This window comes from Pygoscelis adeliae, unplaced genomic scaffold (genome assembly GCF_000699105.1).
Source record: "Pygoscelis adeliae isolate BGI_AS28 unplaced genomic scaffold, ASM69910v1 Scaffold123, whole genome shotgun sequence".
Classification (NCBI taxonomy): Eukaryota; Metazoa; Chordata; class Aves; order Sphenisciformes; family Spheniscidae; genus Pygoscelis; species Pygoscelis adeliae.
In genome coordinates this window covers 3,597,912-3,617,681 of record NW_008824650.1, presented here as the reverse complement: position 1 = coordinate 3,617,681, position 19,770 = coordinate 3,597,912, and the positions used below count along the sequence as shown (strand labels likewise).

General features: G+C 43.1%; 1 protein-coding gene across 1 annotated transcript in view; it reads left to right on the top strand.

The window, feature by feature from the left end:
• Positions 1-19,770, top strand: part of SCN5A (sodium channel, voltage-gated, type V, alpha subunit) — a 180,075-nt gene that overhangs the window by 60,101 nt on the left and 100,204 nt on the right. Inside the window, exons 11-13 of the mRNA XM_009322497.1 lie at positions 1,991-2,392; positions 11,782-11,914; positions 15,577-15,815. Of these exons, the coding sequence (XP_009320772.1) occupies positions 1,991-2,392; positions 11,782-11,914; positions 15,577-15,815 (774 nt within the window). The remainder of the gene's footprint in view (positions 1-1,990; positions 2,393-11,781; positions 11,915-15,576; positions 15,816-19,770) is intronic.

Below are 19,770 nucleotides of genomic sequence, written 5' to 3'. Positions count from 1 at the left end.
TGTCTCTGAGGGCTTTTTAAATGCTATACAAAGACGTTATTAACATTTTTGTATTCCTTTTCTAGTTGCCTTCAAGTCAAAACTTTGTGGCACTTGTTTCTACATTCTATTGCAGGGAAAAAAAATAGTGAGGCAGTTGTTAAATAGGGTTTTATATAAACGTTACTGACATGCGTGAATATGAATTTGCACATGCTGTATGTATCAAATGATCATAAATAGCTTCACATAATTTGTCTTTGCTTAACTGAGGGCAAAGTTTAAATCAGTTTATTTTGGCTTTTTGAATAGCTATGTAATGGGCTAAGTCTTTTTATATTTTGTTGTCAGTGAATTTAGGGATATTTGGCAGCCATAAAAAGCGCAAAGAAAACATGTAAGTGATGTAAGTAAATGTGACCAATTAATGACTCCCCAGCTCACAAAATTTACATAGAGCTGGATTTCTGTAAATGGCATGCATTTTTTAATCTAATAGCTTTTGTTGTTGTCTCATTGGTTGAGTGGGTCCCGTTACAAATTACACCTTTGGTAAAGCTAGAATTGCTCTTTAGCTTCATTCTGGGTAGGTTTCAAGACACCACGTACCAGAATGACCGTGGATTGGAGCTGTGCATTGCCAGTTTGTTTCTTAGATTAATATTTCTTGTTTTCACATTTCGCCCCTGGATGTCATATGCATGAGAAACATGGGAGACACATTTCAAAGCTTATAGTAAATCTTCTCTGCAAGGCTGTGTCTGGCATGGTTGGAGGGAGTAAGGCTGAGTCATCATTCAGATGCAATCTGAGCAGCTGGAAGCGTGTTGCCATCAGAAATCAGTCTCAATGACTGTGCCATGGAAACCCAGGCACGGATTTTTGAGCAGTTAAAATTCGGTAGCAATCCAAATGGGTTGGGTTTGGTTAGAAGGGGCCTGGGTTTTGTACTCTTCCTTGTACCAGTGTCACAAAATAGCATCATTACATAACTCAGTGGTGTGAGCGACAGTGCGAAATGAAATCAGGCTTCATTTGGTTTGTCTGGTTTGTGGATGCTGTGGAGATCTGACCTCTCTTCATATACACTTGGCTCATGAGAAAGTTCTGAAGAAGCTGAAAATTCTGTACGGGCCATAAAATCAAAAGTATGTTCTGCCTAAATGCTCATATTCCAATAATTTCCTCTTCAGATACGAGGGAAGGGGATAGACTTTAATTCCTTATGCATTTTCTGAACATCCTTTTTACTCTGCCAGGGTTTAGGTGTGTTTAGTGCTTGGCTACGTCTTGCTGATGCTCTGTCAGAGTTGCACTCTCACTAGCTGATGTCAGAGTGGATCGTCAAGGCTGATATTTGGGTGTGAGGGAGACTGCTGTGTACTGAGGTTACCTGCCCCTTAAAGCAGCCACCTGCATTGGGATAATCATTCTACAAACTAATAAACCATATCCCTCTTCTTGCTCTTGGTTTTTTTTTTTCCTTTATCACCTTCGTCCGTCGTATTCTGCTGCTTCTTCTTCCCTCTTCTTCTCATTTCCCCTGCAGTTCATTTCCTGCCCTGTTTCTTTATCTCTTCTTCTCCCACTGCAACGTTCCTTCCCTAGCTGTTATGAAGATGTGTGATAATGCGGTAAACTGGAGCTGGATCCCCTTCCCTGCTCCTGTCTTCCACTCCTTGTGCTGCCTTCCCAAGTCCTTTGGCACTTATCAGATGGGGGGGGCAGGGAGTAGAAGCAAAGGAAGTATCACGCTACGAGGTGAATGCCACCTTGACCCTTCCTATTTCAGTACATCTTTAACTGTCAAGTATTAGACAAATACCTAATGGCTAGGAATGACTATTCAACCTCTTAACTTTGCGAAGGTTGAATATGTGTAATTAAGTCTTTCTCTGAAGCACTTGATTTAAAATGGAACTTACTGCTCTCCCCAGACCTTCCTCGCTCCTGAAAACATGTTGCAAAATGTTGTTTCTCTTTCCCCTTTTTCCTTTCCGGGGGTTTCTAGACTCTCCTTGACATTAGTTATGGTCCCAGTGCAAACTTGGTGAAGCGCAGAACCAGCCACGGAAGCATATTCAGTTTCCGACTCCGTGGCAGAGACACTGGCTCCGAAACAGATTTTGCCGATGATGAGATCAGCACTGCTGGGGAAAATGAAAGCCACCGGGGCTCTCTCTTAATTCCAAGATCTGGGAGGCGTCTGAGCGTGCAAAGTCAAGTGAGCCATAGTTCTCACCCTACTACTCCCAACTACACCCAGACGGGCAAAAGGAACAGCTCAGTGGATTGCAATGGTGTGGTTTCCCTGATAGGAGGAGGCACCGGGGCACTCAACCCAGACCCTACTTCTCCTGCAGGGTTACTGCTCCCCCCAGTTATTATGGAAAAACCTGGGACAGGCGACCTGGTGAGTACTTTATAACTTTTGTATGTGATTCACGCTCTTGTTTCCTTCTAAATGTTGTTAGAGTTTGCTGTCATTGATTTACGCGCTATGCAGTCTGCAGTGAGAAACCCAGACCCAGCATCCTGAGGCAGGGTGGGAAGGCAATGGCATAACTCCCACAGCAACGTGTGTCTAGTGCTGCGTAAAAGAGGTTCATGACTTCTGGTGAGACTTACTCTTCAGAGCTGGCTGGAGGCAAATACCTAAATCTTGGGTTTGATATGAATTTTCTTTTCTTGTAGGGACATATTTTAAGTTGGTTTCTTTTGACGTTTGAATATCTGACAATGTCCGGTGGCTAGAAAATGATGTTTTTAAAATGACTCGGTGTGAGTCTTACCATCCTGAGACTGCGTTTTCTCCCACTGGTTGCTATCTGTTTGCACCTAACCTCGTCTTCTTGTGGAGGGCTACTTGTGGAGGGCTGCTCTTATGGTCCGAAGGTAGTTCCCAGAAGGGTTAGCATCCAGTTCAAATAACACCCAGGAAAGATGAGCAGATGATAAACAGACTTCAAGCCTTTTGTAGGTTGCCAGGATATTTGTTGCAAAGCACCACTGCTGCAAAATATTTAATAAGGCTGTAAATAAAACTATTAAGACTGATACCATTAGGACCCAAGCACAAATTCACTTGGAAAACCATGGGATGGTGTTTTGGAAATAGCTGCTACACAGGCAGGACCATTTGGACAGGTTGCCAGTTTGATATGGTGGGAATTTCTCTCTTTTAATGTAGATAATCTACATTGGAGTTCATTACTCTCAACAGTCTTTAAAGCAACGGAAGTCTAGTCACTATGGTCAGTGTGGGCAGAATTTATTTCATCTTAGAGGTCTAAAATGGGTCAGAATAATCTCTCTCCCTAAAAGTCCCTCTTTCTGTTCACTTTAACTACAAGGGGAGCCCAAGGTGAATAACTCTGTATTGCACATGTCTTAAGTCAGGTGAGATGAAACCTACTCAGAATAACCAGGTGCCAAAACCAGGTTACGTTGGTGGGGAAATAAGCAAATGTGATTCTAACATGTATTAGGCAAGGTATTTCCTGAAGAGAAAGGCGAGTGAGATGGATCCCAGCCGTGGTGTCAGATTATCAGTAAATTGAGAAGTAGCTTTCTTTTTTTCCCTAGAGCCAGGCAGCTTCTTCCCTTTCAAGCTTTGTATTGAATTTTTTTCCTCAGCTATCCAGGCATTCCCTGTAGTCCTGCAAATAGACTCTCACACTGTATGTGAGAGGAGGGGCCGTGCTGGGTGGTGTGAGAATTATCTGTTTTGTTGACAGTTTTGAGGCTGTTACTGCTTTTTCAGATGTTCACACCTTCGTTCATTTAGGACTTTGGTAGTCCCATTTTTACCCTCTGCAGACAAGGAAGACCAGTCCTGAGAGCAGTCTCTAGACAGCTGAGCAACAGAAACGCTATTTGTAGATAGTGGAGTTTTATTGGACTTAGCTTGGTGCAAAAAAGCTGTGCATTAAAGGAACCGTGGAAGATAGAGATTGTACATCTGTTTAAAAAAAAAAAATCTGAACCAAAGTAGAAAGGCTTCAGCAGATGAGCAGTGGATGTCCCCCTTTTCTCTGTAAGGAAAGCAGCTCTGCGGGCTGCTGAGGCTCTCCCAGCTGTCAAAAAAATCTTAACAAAGCATGAGAGCACTCAACCTTTCATGGGAAATATTGGTATTTTACAGGATTGGGCCCTGAGGTGACAGGGAGGCTTTGAGCTCTGCTGGCATTTCTTTTCATTTGCCAGCTTCCTGCCTTTTAAAAAAAAGGATGTTGAAAATTAAATGGCCTGGGTGGGTGAGCTCACTTGGCAGTTCCCTGGTCATCTAGGAAATAACACCCAGGCACTATAGTAACAGATGCTCATTCATTGATGCAATGTGAAGGATGTTGTGTCTTCTGCAAAACAGGTTTGGTATCTAATCTATCCAGAAAATGTGAGCTGGAGTTAAAAGCTAATTGGCAAGAAGCCCATTGCTGTACAGATGTATTCACTACAGGAACCGTAAGCGCTGGGCACAAACGTGCAGCCTCAGCTGTGGACCGCAGGCAAAAGGAAATAGCAAGTCCAACACCTCGGTGTGCTCAGAGATAAATCGACATGCTTCTGGGCTTTGTGTTTGATTACTTTCACCTTTTTCTTGTTAAAATTTGAAGTTGAGTTTGTTTGTTAGCAGCTCTGGCTTCTTTTTATAGTCTCTTGATATGTTTGGGGGAGGCAAAAGAAAGATGTTGCAGCGTGATGTTGAAGTTACCCTATTAACCCCACTGACCCTGCTGGTTTTATTTATTTTGTACAAGTGTAAGCCCATGGTGAAAAAGGACCCACTTGTGCTATCTGTTGTATCTTCCCTAAACAAGAAACGAAGGATCAGTCCATGAAAAGGCATCACTGTAATATGTGTTAAGCCCTGACTTGCAGCTTCCTGAGGTGTAAGTGTGGCTTCACTGATGTAGATGTGACATCTGAGGTGATGGAGCTGGCAAAACATGTTTTACAGCATTAGGTTTTGAAGATGCATTTGTTTAGGTCCCTCTGTGATGTTCAGTAGTATCAGATGAGCATAACACAGACCTGTCTGATTGCTACTGAGGGGCGAGACCGCTGAATTCTGGTTTGGGGAAGGCTTGGAAAAGCCCTTCTAATTTAAAAGGCAGAGTAAGCATCAAATAAGATCTGACCATCTCTGGTTTTGAGTTTCCAACCTGCAGCCCTTAAGCAGACCATAGTTTCAGCAGATGATTTCAAACTGGGCCCTCCTAAGGTTTCTCAGGGAAAGCACAAAAAGTCACTAGCCACTTTTGAGAATTTTAGCCTGATCAGTTTTAACAACATTCAGCCTGAAGATTTTACCCCAGGCAAAATAGTTGGGACCACGATGAACAACTTTCATGCCTTTATGCCATTGCAACTGCCACCCCCTGTCCCGGCCAAGGTCTGTTTGCCCATGGGAATGGCTGCAGGTGGCAGCTGAGCTGACATGAAGGTATCCATGCTGCTCGTTCCCTTTCCCATGAGAGAGGCAGCTGCAGCAGATTATCCCACTATTCAGGCTGGTGACTCAGAAGAGTGGTCTCCTGACACTTGGCTGAAGAAGAGCATGTGAGCTAAAAAAGCCAGTTTCAAATGCTCTTCAGATGGCCCTGGCTGCTTGGCACAGACGGTTGTGAGTGTGCTTCCGTGAGAAGTTTAGCATGCTTCCACTTTCCACCTCCTCCCCCTAATCCCTAAATACAGCTAGTGAAACAGGAGAGATTTCAAATCATCTCAATCGACGCTGCTTAGGCCCGTCAGTCTTGTCAGATGGGGTAGTCTGACTGGTCAGCAGGCTTGCTGGCCATGTTTGGCACGGTCCATGCAGAATGGCATCCGTCCATGCAGTCACCAGGGGCTTCAGTGCACAGCCTGAGCAAGAGGAGGGACATCCTTTCCTCTGCAGGAATCCCATGAGTCTCTGCACACTTTGCAACACCCGTTGATGTTCCCATGCCACATAAGAGCACCCGCAAAGAGTGGTGGCAGCATTGTTGGGGAGCTGCTCTTGGCAGCACAGACGGTTACACTGCAGTGTTCAAGCTAGGAAGCCCACTGAGGTATGAAGAGCAAAGTGGTGCAATATGAAAGTATGACCTGCAAACACCCTCCACAGAGGTGGCTCTGGGTCAGGCATTCTTCACCTGGATGTGAAGAGCAACAGGCGTTCAAGTCTGAGGGGTGCAGGGAGCTTGTCCCAAGAAACCCATGGTATGTCCTAGTCACTCTCCTTGAAATCTCCAGTGTACCCTGCAGAGGACTGAATCAGGGCTGGTCCTGTTCTCCTACCAGCTTTCCTCAAGTGGTGCAGCTGCTGATTTCATCAAACTTACCCCAGTGTAAATAAGACACAAACAGGATGACCATGGTGACCATGCTTAAAGTCCTAATTTTTTTTGGCTTGTCCTGAGACTGAGAGGTTTGAAAAATGATGTGTTTTTATGCTTTTGCTGACTGCTGGGCTGGGGGCTTGGGCTATTGCCTTTTTTAGAGAAAGTCTATACATCATGTAAGTCACTTCAGAGCACACTACAAACTGAAGTTTCTGCGCATTCTTGTAGTATTTATTTGTAGCTATGTATTGCTCTGTTGTGTCTTGGTGTTTCTTAGTTATTTAAGAGGTTAGAATAACATCTCCCTTCAACAAGGTATTGATCTGTTTGAACAGAATTGGATTAAGTTAATGAGCTGTTATCTGGAGCTCAATGTATCCATGGGATCTGATGAGGATGAGTAAGATGTCACCTGTGGTTTTCAAGAATTTCTTAAGGGTTAAAAAATACACATGGCAGCATCCCCTCTTGCCTCCTAAAGCCAGTTTGAGCCCTTTCTGTAACTCTGCAGGGATATCACAGGGGTTGTTTGGTGTAGCCTGACATTCCAATTATTTTGGAGATTAGAAGTGGCAGAGAAATGGACATGGGACTGAGGAGGTGATTGTTTGCGAGTGGGCAGCTGGCTGTTGGCTGGTGGTCTCCATTGCTTTGTTCTCACTTGCTCCCCAAAGCTTCCCATCAGCCCAGCAGTGGAGCAGGGCCACCCATGACATGGCTTTGGGATGAGCAGCGAGGTGGAGGTTGGAGCTACCTGGTGTCTCCCTCTTGCACACACAACCTTTCCTGAATTTCATCTTGGTTGCACTTTTTTTTTTCTTTTAGGAAACTAGAAGTACTGAGTATTTCTAGCTTGACAGGAGAGAAAACTACTGGGGAATGAGCCCTTAAGAAAGGCCAGGCTGCTTACCGAGGTGCCGAACTAAGGATTTAGATGCTTATCTTTAGATACTTTTTTTGTCTTTTTTATACAGAAAAAAAGACCATGGCTTTTGTTCTTGCTAAGCATAAAACTGTTTTGCTGACCACATTGGTTTGAGGTTTTCTTGTTCACCCTAAAACCACTTTAAGGTAAAATTTCTTTTTTCCCCTTCTTGCTTTGCCATGGGACTGGTGAAAAGGCAAAGTATTAGCAGTTTTCATGTTCAGAAAAAGGTCAACAAAATAAGTCATCAAAAAATTGCCACCAGTAAGTTATTTGGATGAAAGCTAGCTAGCCCTCTGCCACTGTCGCACAGAGAGTTGTCACTGTGGCTCTAGTTTCCGCTCATTTCAAACTTTGCTTTAGCACATCCTAAGTGTAAATGCAGATTTGACACAAATATTGCAAGCTGCTCCAGTTTACAGTGCATCTTTTTAAATAATCAAGTATCCACAAAATTAAATGCCTTCTTTTTAATGCTGTGCGCTATTATGGTCACCTTCAATCTCATTAAATAATTGTGCTAGTGCCTTACTGGGTCCATTGTTCATGGTGTGGCCTTCTTTTTATGCTTGAAAAGATTTTTACTGTACAAGGAAAATTAAACTTGTCCCAGTTCCCAAATGTGGTCTTTAAAATGCTGCCGTGTATAAGCCCATCTTCACATAGCAGTTTTGGCATAACTCAGAACTGTAGGCAGTCAGAAGAAAATAATTCTGCAATGTTATGCATCTTCATTTACATGTAAATTACTGAATAGCATATTTGTCCCTATAGAATTTAGCTAATCCAAAGGAGAAACATTTCCAGTCAATAAGGGAACAACACAAATAATCCTGTCCTGCTGGAGGTGCCTGTGTTTAATTCCATTGTGATTTCTCATCTGGATCCTAAGGAGACTCCTTGCGTAACTATAGGGACTGTTGTTACTTTTGCTTAACTTCTATAGAAATATAAGTATGATGACCAACTATGCCTGTGTACATTCTGTCTGTAACGGTGATAGCCTTTATGCTGCCTCGTTCGTCCAGTTCCTGGAACTGCTTTCTATCTCAGAGTGCAAAACCTGCCAGTTTCTTCTGTGACTACTAGCTAACTCTGTTCTAAAATAAATAATGAACACGCACCCCCCTCACATATCTATTTACAAAGAACAAAAGCTCATAAACTTCCCTAAGTAACTTCAGTAATTTTAAGCAATTCACCTGGATGGAAACTTTCTTTCCTGGAAAAATACTTCATAGTAAATTGCAAGCTGACTATGTGATAGATTTACTGTTCTATTGGTAAAGAGGCCACGTCCTCCTGCAAGAGGACAGGAGTATTCCTTACACCCCGACATTGCCTGCTGGACACCGTGTCCTGGCTCTGGGGATGAACCTCCGCTGCGTGCCCACTGCCGAGCGGCTGGCAGGGGGCAGCCGGGTCGGGCTCTGCCCTCCGGCGGGGACACGTGCAGCTGGGCAGGTGGGCAGCTATCACGTGTGGCAGCGTTTGCTCTGAACGCAGGCCAGCAGCAAATTTCACCAGCTCACCTCTCCGGAGATGAAGGAAAGAAGGAGCCATGCACATGTCTCCTTCAGAAATACCCCTTTGCACACGGAGGATGGCACACTGCCAACAGTCCCCTTGACTCCAGCAGAACTCCTGAAGTCTTGGGGACCACTTCTTGTGACACAGGTGGCAGGACTGAGGATGCTGGGCTGGAAAGGGGGCCCAAAACTGAACACAGTATTTGAAGTGCAGCCTCACCAGTGCCGAGTACAGGGGCACGATCACTTCCCTACTCCTGCTGGCCACACTAGTTCTGATACAGGCCAGGATGCCGTTGGCCTTGTGACCAGGTGGCAGGACTGAGGATGCTGGGCTGGAAAGAAAAATAGAGTGACTTAAAAAACTTGTTGGCTTGGGAATATCACATCAAACTTAGGGAAGAAGTCAGTTCCCTGCTATTTTTTTTATGAAGGATATACCAAACCTGTTTAACTTGGACTTTTCATTTACCCTGGTTTAGCTGAATCAAAAAATAGGAAGAATGGCTTTCTGAATGTTTTTCCTTTGACCTTTTACCTCTGCAGTGAATTCTCTTTGCACCTGTGAGTAAAAGGTGGCTTTCATATAAAGGCCGCCAACCCATAACTTCCGCAAGCACTTCTGCATGCGTGAATAGGAATATAGTATCTTTCTTGACAGTCAGAAAACTGGTACTTCTGGGGATGAGGTTGTCCAAAGACATGCTACTGGTATGTCCTAAGCTTTGGGTCAGATGGGATGGAAAGATGATACAATTTAAAAAGTTAGATGATCCAGAGGAATTTGAAATTTGAGGTTTTCTTATGGTTTATTCTACAGACAGAGGGAACTGGAAGAGTTGGGGGTTTATTTGGCTTTTTTTTTTTCCTTTTTCTTTGCTTTTACTTTTTTGGTTTATTCTACTTAGAAATTTGTCTCCCTCGTGTTTTTTATCTCCTTGTCTAGTTATTTCTTTTCAGCCCCCTGTATTTGTTATGTACTCTAAACTGGTGCAAATGCTTATGCAATTCTGTAGATGCTTTCTTCGTTAATAAAACATTTGTTGTTTCTTTGGTTTTTATTGGATGTTTTTGAGGTGAAGGGAATCAAGCGAACTAATGCATCTGAAATACCATTCTTGGTTTCCCCAGCTCCTAAGCCAAGGATAGGGTGTTTTCTTGTTATGTTGTGTACAAGTAAGAGCCTCTTTGAATAGGTTCTGATTACACCTCTCCTTTTAAGATGACTGCATCACTAACTCAATGGACAATGAGCCAATTGTTTTAACAAAAGAGAAAATTTTATTAAAAAAAAAAAAAAAAGCCATTTTGAAGCATTACTGCTTTCCTGGCTTAGCTAATGTTTTAAGTGCTTGCTTTAAAAGTCCTTACTCTTCTCTGGTCTTGCAGTGATTGGTATTTTTAACTGCTGTACTTTGAAGTGACCTGGGACCAGCATCCTGGCTATTTTCAGTGTCAATCAGTGGCCAACTGGCTTTGTTTTTTGCAACCGCCTGACAAGGGGATGTCCCCCACCCTGAAGAGGTCATACACCAGAAAGACAGCTCGTAGAGCTTCGGTGCTTTTCTCCTGCCATTCTCATGGAACTGCCTTTCTTGAAGAGCAGTTTTGATAGAGAAATGGCCAAGAGGAGGGATCCCGAGTCCCTCTGGGTGCATATCCCAGGCACAGACAGCAGAGCTGTGAAGCAGCTGCCCATGGCAGGTCTCAGTTGGCATCCTGAGTGCTGCTCCGGGTGGTTACGGCCATTTCAGACCCAGGTGATGAGAGAAGATCCAGAAGACTGAATCCAATTCCTGTACCTCATTTGACTATGGAGAAGCAAAAGCAGCTACTCTGACACCTGTATAAACCAGAGGTTTCCATCTTCATAGGAATCTCTTCTCCTTTCACATTTCCTTGAGCTATACCACAAGAGCCATCAGGACCCATCTATCTACAGTGTCTCTCTCTTGCTTACATAGTGTCTCGGAGCTCACAGTCTGTATGCTTGGAGGAGCAGGACGGGGGCTGTTAAAACATTTATTTTGGGAGACTGAGTGTCTCAACCAGGAGGTCTGAGACAGAGAATGGCATTGAACTTGGCTTTCCCAGATCCTTACACCTTAACCACCACGTTTCCTTCTACCTGTGGGAGAGCTGGAGGAGTAAAGCAAGCAGGATTTGTCTCCATATGAAGTGGGAGCTTGTAATAGTAGAAGTCTTAACATCTTGCTCCTGTGAGCTGACAATATAAAGTATTTAATACAGTGTGTGTCTGCAGCTATACTGTGTTTCTGGCTGACTTCAGAAAACCAAGCCTTCAAAAAGCATAAAACTAATTTAAAATGAAACATTAAATAAAGATGGTTTGCGGAGTTCTGTTTTTCTGGTATTTTATTTCTTTTTTTTTTTTTTAAGCTTTTACTTGAGAAACATGAGAACTAGATAATTTGGTGGGTTTTTTTATTTTTCCTGAGAAAAAAGAAGCCAAGATTCTCCCCTAATTACGGAGCTTCAGAATCCGTGACACCAAAGATCACCAGAATGACAATATGTTCCTGAGATTTGGCAGTGTTTCAGAACAAGAAAAAACATGTGTTGAGGAGTCAGTTCGCTCGGTACTGTATCAGAGGCCTGTAATGGAGCTGTTACCCACGCCCCGTTTCCTCTTCTATCGGTATAATTAAACAGTTAACACATTTCAGAAATAATGGAATAATTAATGTAATTAAGCAGGGCTGCTTTCACAAGCAAAGAACATGGTAAAGCAGCATTGCTGTTTCTCTGGCACTAGAAGCGTCCCTTTATTTTCACCTGCATCTTTCACCTATTTACATGAAGGCAAAGGGCAGGGCAAAGTTTCCGAAATTGCTCAAAGTGCCATTTTCAAAAGCAGTACCCCATCAGCACATGTCTAATTGGGAAATCGGTGAGCTTTGGAGTTATCAGATGGGAAAATCCGTGCTAAAGCAATTTTGAAAATGCTACCCCATATCTGCCTTGTTTTTATTTTGCTGATCCAATGTGTTCATTTAAGCAGACCTCTCCCTCGGACGAGGCAAGCAAGAAGCACCTTTTAATGCCCCACCGCCCATCGGTGGACCACTCGGACGAACCCTTTCAGAGACAGAGGGCAGTGAGCGCTGTCAGCATCATCACCAGTGCCCTGGAAGGTAAGACACATCTTTAGTTCCCCAACTCAAAGCCATATGCACGTTGACTGGCAGGACCAAAGTGACACAAAAGACCCTAATATTAAACTCTCATTTTGCAAGAGATTATCCCAACATTATAGATAGTTATTGCAACCCCTACAATATAGGTGAAGCAAGAAGGCGATATAATCACTATCTTACCCATGGACTTGTAAAAATCCTGACAAAATGCTGGCCATCAAAGTCGGCTCTGGTAACGTTTTGTGCCCCCATGGCATTTGATTTACACAGGGCTAACCAAGATGCAGGGTAGTGGGGCACCAGACTGTTTGGGTGACTGTACATGCGTTTATATCTCATCTCTCTGGAGCTGATGCAAAGTCTGGTGTGTGCAGTCACCAGCTACGTGCAGAACTTACAAGTAGTGGAGGAGGAAAGTCTCCTCCTTGCAGAGCAGCTAGTGGGACACGACAGTTTGGTGCGTGTTTGAAACCCACCGTGAAATTTAAGGATGCGCAAAGGACCCATTTGTCCATGCAAATATTTCTCAGCAAATTTTTCCATTGCTCATTAGGCTTCTCATTAGGTGCAGGAGGATTTCCCTTCCCTGTCTTTCCAAACACAGGAACTTTGCATTTCCCTTTTACAAATTTATTGATAGCAAGACAACAACTCATAGGAAGACATCACATTTCTAGGCTCTTTGCATGCAGCATGAAAGGGCTTCTTACAGTTCCTCGTATCTCCTACATTGTAAGTTGAGCCAAGATTGGAGGTAGCAACTAAGAGTATAGCAAAATGTCTGTCAAGAACGCAGTGTGGAGCAAGGGAAATTTTGGGTTCTCCGGCAGCCTTATTCTCTGTGTTACTGATGAATAGGAAAGCAAGGCAAGGCAGAGGGACTTATCTGGGAGATGCCTTACAGAAAGGGACTGGACCTAGCTCTTTGGAGACAGCCCAGCATGAAACCACAAAGCTCTTCTTCCTCCTGAGCTTTTTACCATCCCCTGTGGTTATATTCAGCAGTATTGTGGCCAGAACAGATATATATATGTTTAAATAAATAAAGAGTTGTATTCTTAATAGGTAAATAATCACTTCAATGTATTCCAGTGTTTAGTGTATTTTGCAAAGGTCTTATTTGTTTTCTGTGGGGTTTTTAGCAATTAACTTTGTGATTGATTTGCTTCTTTATAATGTGTTAAGAATGCCTAAAAGGCCTGAGCTGGACTTCTGCTTATTTATTTAATGGTACTTCCTATTACTTTTTACCACAGAAATAGAGACCATCAAGCCTAGGGTAACTCAGCGGATGTACGTTTTTAGCCTCATAAGGAAGAAAGCTGTTTCAATCCTTATCAAACGTTTTCTAACTCCCAGACTTTGATTAGTCATTGAAATTGAATACTTGTTAACAACAAGAAGAATATCAAATCAGAGTAAAATGTACCACAGGCTTTAACTATAATAATAGCTGTATGATTTGTGCCAAACTCTGTGAAACAGCCACATCAGAAATCCCTTCCCATTTAGTTAACTGGTTTCTGGTCTCGGCTCTTGGGTAGTCATCATCTGCCTCTTTTTCCCAGACATTGCAAAGCCTTGCAGACAACGAAGGACCTAGGGGTTTTTTTTTCATTTAAAAATAAGAGTAAAAATACCTCCAACACAAACTTTGACTGTGTTTTTCTGACCATTTTTTTAAAGCAACATAAAGTAGCAGAAAAAAAGCAGCTGAGTCTAATTTCACTTTTCCTTTTGCAGATGTCTTTCAAAAACTAATAAATCTGTTGTGATTTCTAAAGGTCACCCGTTGTGGGGAAAGGATGTGGGTTCTTGATTGATTTAAACCATTTTAATGCCACATCACTGCCAAAAGAGGACAGTCACACCTTTCTCCTCCCCTCGCTGTGTTCTTGCAGTTTGATTTGACTGTACAAGCAATAGGTTTTCAGCTGGATCAGTGAGCAGAACCAGCACACCCAGAAGGTCCAGGAGCACAAAAGCTGGCAAAAGGACAGAGAAATAACCTGTGGCTGAGAGGGATGCCCCTTTCAGCAGCAACCTGGACTTTCGACCAGCACCCCCAGGTCCTTTTCCGCCAGGCAGCTTTCCAGCCACTCTTCCCCAAGCCTGTAGCGCTGCATGGGGTTGTTGTGGCCAAAGTGCAGGACCCGGCACTTGGCCTTGTTGAATCTCATACAGTTGACAATAGACTTAAAGGGGCATGTGTCGAGTGTGGAGCCTCAGAGAAAAGAGTCACACATCTGATGTGTGTCCGTCACTGAAGGTCCCAAAACTAACAACAGTGGAATAAGCAGGGTTGGTTAGAAGTGATTATGAGGAGTATGGATATAGACAGATGTGTTCTGGATTTACCTAGAAAATTAGGTGCTTTAGGAAGTGACTGCCCCAAAGTCTTTATTACTTTGAGGAGGGTTTCAAAAAAAATGCAAAATTAGGATTTTGCATTGAAATTTTTTGGCGTACGGATGGTTCTCACATCATTTCAGGCACTTACCTGTAAACCCTGTGTTTGGAGGCTGGAAAGACATAGTTATTGCTTGGGAGCAATTTGGTTTCCCAGAGATCTCGGAGCAGTGTAAATGTTTGCGCAAAACCTGTGCATGGAGGACATAATCCGGTATTTTGAAAGCTTGCTAGAAGACACCTAATACCGCAGTTCTGTTGTCCAATGAAGGAAAATGCACAAAGAATGCATCCTGGCTTGAGAGAGGAGGCTGTTTATAAACTGATTGAAATAACAGCCTTGGCTGAAGTTTTCCTGTTATCAGTGCAGGTTCTAATTATATAGACTAAAACCGTTATGCAGCATTCCATGCCCATAAAGGAATCAGAAAAGGAAAGCATTAAGCAATTCTGCTAATCATTATCATTCAGCCATTAACTGTCTTTTTTGGCTTTTCTTTTTCACTGTTCAACACAAATTATACTTATGAAACTATTTCACTTCTTTTGTGATCAAATAAAATGAACATATAAAAGCTGTATTTTAGGTAATATTTTAAAAGCATCTTTAAAAAACACAATGGAGCTTTAGCAGCATTTTCAAACTAACTTATGCACTCCCCTGATTTTGTATGTGGGCCTTTCAGAAGAAAACAGATGCTTAATGCCTTTTTGGATTGCACATCAAGAACCGAAACCCTATTGATAACCAGTGATACTCTGGCTCTCAAGCGCTTAAATCAGCTCTAAATATTGGATTTAAGCTCTTTCATCTCTTAACCACTTTAAAAGGTATTACTTAAGATACTTCTAAAATGGGACCTGGGAATGAAAAAAAAAAATTAAAATCTAAGTTAAATGAAGATAGTGTATTCTTATCCATTTGAACTTGCCAAAATGGAAAACAGAGTAAAATCTGAGCCTATATATAACACTAGACTTTACGCATGTAGTGTGATTCTCCGTTTTTGCTTGTGACACTTTTAAAAGGTTATTACTTTCAGAATAGGTCACTGTCTGCTAAGTGCAGGTCAACTGGCAAAAAACCCAAAGTGCATAATTTGCCAGCCTGTTAGGACAGAAATATTTTTATCCTAAAAAAAAGTTTGAGGTAATTCAGGGGCCTTTCTCTATGTTATGAGTCATTTTAAGTGTTCTCTTGTCATATAACTCAGTGTGAATTGACTGTTACTTTGCTGCTTGTGACTTAGAGCTTGAGGAATCACACCAGAAATGTCCTCCCTGCTGGAACCACTTTGCTGTTAAATTTCTCATTTGGGATTGCTGCCCGCTTTGGCTTTTAATCAAGAAATTTGTCAAGTTTGTGGTAATGGACCCATTTACCGACCTCACCATCACCCTTTGCATTGTGCTGAACACACTCTTCATGGCCTTGGAGCATTATAAGATGACGAAGGAGTTTGACCACATGCTTTACATAGGCAATTTGGTAAGTGAACATGAACTTGAAGTGCTACCTGAGAGTCTATTTCCTGCTTTTTAAAGTTTTGGCTGCAGCTTGGGAAGACCCCGTTTTGATATGCTGTCAGCATCGCTTTGCCTATGACATGTCAAGAGAGTCCATGTAGTCACCTCTTCCTGGGGGTGAAGAGGAAAGAATGAAGGACAAGGGTCTATTTTTATTAAACTAACATACTCTAATGTTATTTTAGCAACCATTAAAGCCATGTTTCTGGGCTGTTCCCGGTAGGTTTCTAGTTTGTATCAGTTTAAGAAAATGAGATAAGGGACAGGTTAATGAGGTTTATTTGGGATTTCTTTTAGAGCAATGATAAAGCATCAGTTCTTGGTGACTAATAGTGACTTTTAAGTTTAAAAAAACCTACAGAAAAAAAAAAGGTTTTCTGGTTTCAGCTGGGATAGAGTTAATTTTTGTCCTAGTAGCTAGTATAGTGCTGTGTTTTGGATTTAGCATGAGAATAATGTAATAACACACTGATGTTTCAGTTGTTGCTAAGCAGTGTTTATACTAAGTCAAGGACTTTTCAGCTTCCCATACCCTGCAAGCGAGGCGGTGCACAAGAATGTGGGAGGGAGTATAGCCAGGACAGCTAACCCAAACTAGCCAAAGGGATATTCCATGCCATATGACGTCGTGCTCTGTATATAAGCTGGGGGGAGTTGGTTGGGAGGCAGTGATTGCTGCTCGGGGACTGGCTGGGCATAGGTCGGCGGGTGGTGAGCAGTTGCATCACTTGTTTTTCCTGGGTTTTGTTCCTCTTTCTCTCTCTTGTTGTTTTCCATTTCATTACAATTATTTTTTTACTTTTTTTTTTTCAGTTATTAAGCTGTTCTTATCTCAACCCACAAGTTTTCTTACTTTTGTTCTTCCAATTCTCTCCCCCATGCCACTGCGGGGGAGAAGGGTGAGCAAGTGGCTACGTGGGGCTTAGTTGCCAACTGGGGTTAAACCACAACACAAGGCAATATCTTGGAGGGAAATAGAGTAGTGTGTGAGCGTATCTAGGTGTATATGCGGGAAGGTGCCTATGGTACATTTGCTGTCTGTCCCTCTATGTCCTGCTGTGCCTCCCTGCCTTATCCAGCTGTGTGTGCTGGATCCCATGCAAACCTCAGTGCAGAGGGGACATGGAGAAAAGCATGGGTGATGCTTCGAGGGGAAACTCTTAATGCGCAAGGTGGAGCAGCCAGAGAGACAGCTGCAAAGTAAGCAGAGACTGCACTTCTCCGAGGAAAAGCAGAGTGACAGATCTACAGCCAAGCTGCAGGGACAGCAGAAAAGCCTTTCCAATTTATTAACCCAGGGGGCCACTAAAATTCTGCAGTTACTACAAAACGGAAGCTTTTTCTTTAATCGTCTTTCTCTGCATTTATGTTTAAAAGTTACTCTGTTTTACTGCTTTAAAACTTAATGTTTAAAACCCTTTTAATTTTAGAATAGTCTGTATTGGAAAAGGCACATGCCATCTAGCTATGGCGTGGTGGAATTGCCCCTAAAATCCAGTGGTAGAAGCAGAGATATCCTATAGGATACCATAAGTAAGTTTGGAGTACCCTGGAACGTGGATGCTGCTAAGTTTGAATTTGAGAAGCTCATAGCAGAGATGAGAAAAGTCCTTTATTTCTGTAAAACCGAAGGCTGCAGTATCTCAAAGTGGGATTCACCTTGCCTAACTTTAGATATTTACAGCGTAGGAGTTTCTGTCAGAGCTTGTTGCCTTTGTCTCCCTTCAAAGTCAATGGAGAGTAATGGACAATTTTAAGGCACAATTAATGTGATGTTTTAAAGACATTTACTTTTGGATAAGGTGAACTGTGTCCTGGAGGCCAGTGACTGTAGTGACCATCGACTATAGTGGGAGTATGCAGAGACACTACAGATGTGATGTCTGCCTTTGGTGAGAAGCATCCTACGCTGACGGGTTTAGGTGGGCAGTAGCAATAATCAGACTTTTTGTATCAGTCCTAGAATATGTGGTACACCACGTATGGATTTTTTTCTTTACCCTGGTCCTTGTTTGTCGCGTGATCAGGAAGAACCGGCCAATCCGCTAGAGCATAGACGCGCGTGAACACGAGGCTGTAACCAATCGGCAAGCTGCAGATGGCGCGTGAACACTTCTGTTTGCTATAAAGAACGCCGATAAAGAGCAATAAAGGTCTTTGGTTGTTGCCTGCCAGAGTCCGTGCCATTAATCCCCACACTTGTTATTCTTAGCTCTGGGCCTCCTTGGGCAGGTTGAGGTTCTTCTCCTAGGCTGTGGGACTAGTCTCCAGTTTTTTGGCTGCTGTGTTTTGGCAAACCTCCCTCTGTTGTTGCGCTGAGTAAAAATCTGTTTGGGTCTCTCTTGCTTCAAACCCACGCCCTTGCCCTCTGTGGAAAGCGGTAGATAAGGGTAGCTCGGAAAGTCATCTCACAGGACTGCATCCAGCTCCACTTTGCAGCCAGCCTCCTTTGTTGTTGCTCAACAATTTGTGGCCTTCTGAGATGACTTAAAAAGACTCCTTCGGACCCAGTATCCATCACAGCAGATGGCAATGCTGCTGTTTCCCCCTCTGGCACTCCAGATAGTAAATGTGTCTGCTCCTTGCTCTGCTTTTGGCAGATCGGCTTCTCCCTTTGCAGACCACAGGTGGTGAAACTTAAGCCCTTGGCATCCCTCCTGCCAACACAGCTCCTGCAGACCTGCCGGGGATGAGCGGGGTTGTGCCGGGTGCCAACAAGGAAATAGAGACAATGAGCAGGGTGAGGAATTGCAAGGCAAATTTTGCAAAAAAAAAAAAAAATTACTTCACTGAGTTTCTCAGCACTGCCTAGAGCTATTTCTCCTCTTTGTGCTAAAGTGCATAAGCAAAACAGCCTGATGATATTTTTTTGTAGCAGGCTGATGGCACGGGTCTCCCCTTCCTCTGAGATCGCAGGATGGGTCTGCGAGAGGCCAGACCGTCCCAGCTCCCCCTCACCAGCTTTACTAAACCCCTGCATAACTGGATTGATTGTGAGTAGAACAGGTCAGAGGAAGATAATTCCATTTTGTGGAGGATTTTGCAAAGTCATTTGTAATGAAAATTGACTTTTTTTGCAATCCCCTGTGAAAGGGAAGGGAGTCCCATCTCCAGGGCAGGCTGCCAGGTGACTGTATCCCCTAAGCTGCAGACTGCCAGACCCCTCCTCTGCCCCCACGCTGGCTGGCTGTCGTCTTCCCATTGCATCTAACCCTCTTTGAGTGATTATACTAGCATTAAAGGGGGGGGCGGAATATTAAAAAGGACAGATCTTTGGCATTTTTTCCTCAAAACAAATGTTTCTGAGCGAAATGAAAGAATGAAAGTGGAATATGGATTCGCTTTCTCTGAGAGCGATTCTTCGACTGCTGCCAGTCATTGGAGATCCCCCGCTCTGATTATCCGTCTACTTCATACAGCACCTGCTACCTTCAGATTCCTTTCGTTCATCACGTACAGGAATCCACATTTTCAAATGTGATCAGAAGGCCTGACAAGCACTTGTACATCTTTACATGGTTCATCTGCCTATGCAGTTCCACCGCTTGAAAAATAGGTAGATAGAACAAGATTTTCCCAATTTTTGTATTCCTTTAGAAACTGAGATAGCATTATGCAATATTAGAGCTTAAATAGCTGAAATGATAGATAAAAATATTTTTTTAAGACTAAGTCCTCCAAATCAGCAGTGGCATATTTAGCACGAGTGGGATGTTACGTTACTTGTTTTCTCTCCAGCCTTTATCGTATCGAGTATTCAGCCTCTTGTACAAACACAGTCGCCGCGTACCAGGTGCCGGCGATTTGACAACTGCCGTCTGAAATTCATAGCTGATACACGTACACGATTCCTGATGCCCTGAGGAAGGCTCAGACATTTTGCTATCTTACTGTGACATTTCCTTCTCAGAAGGCTA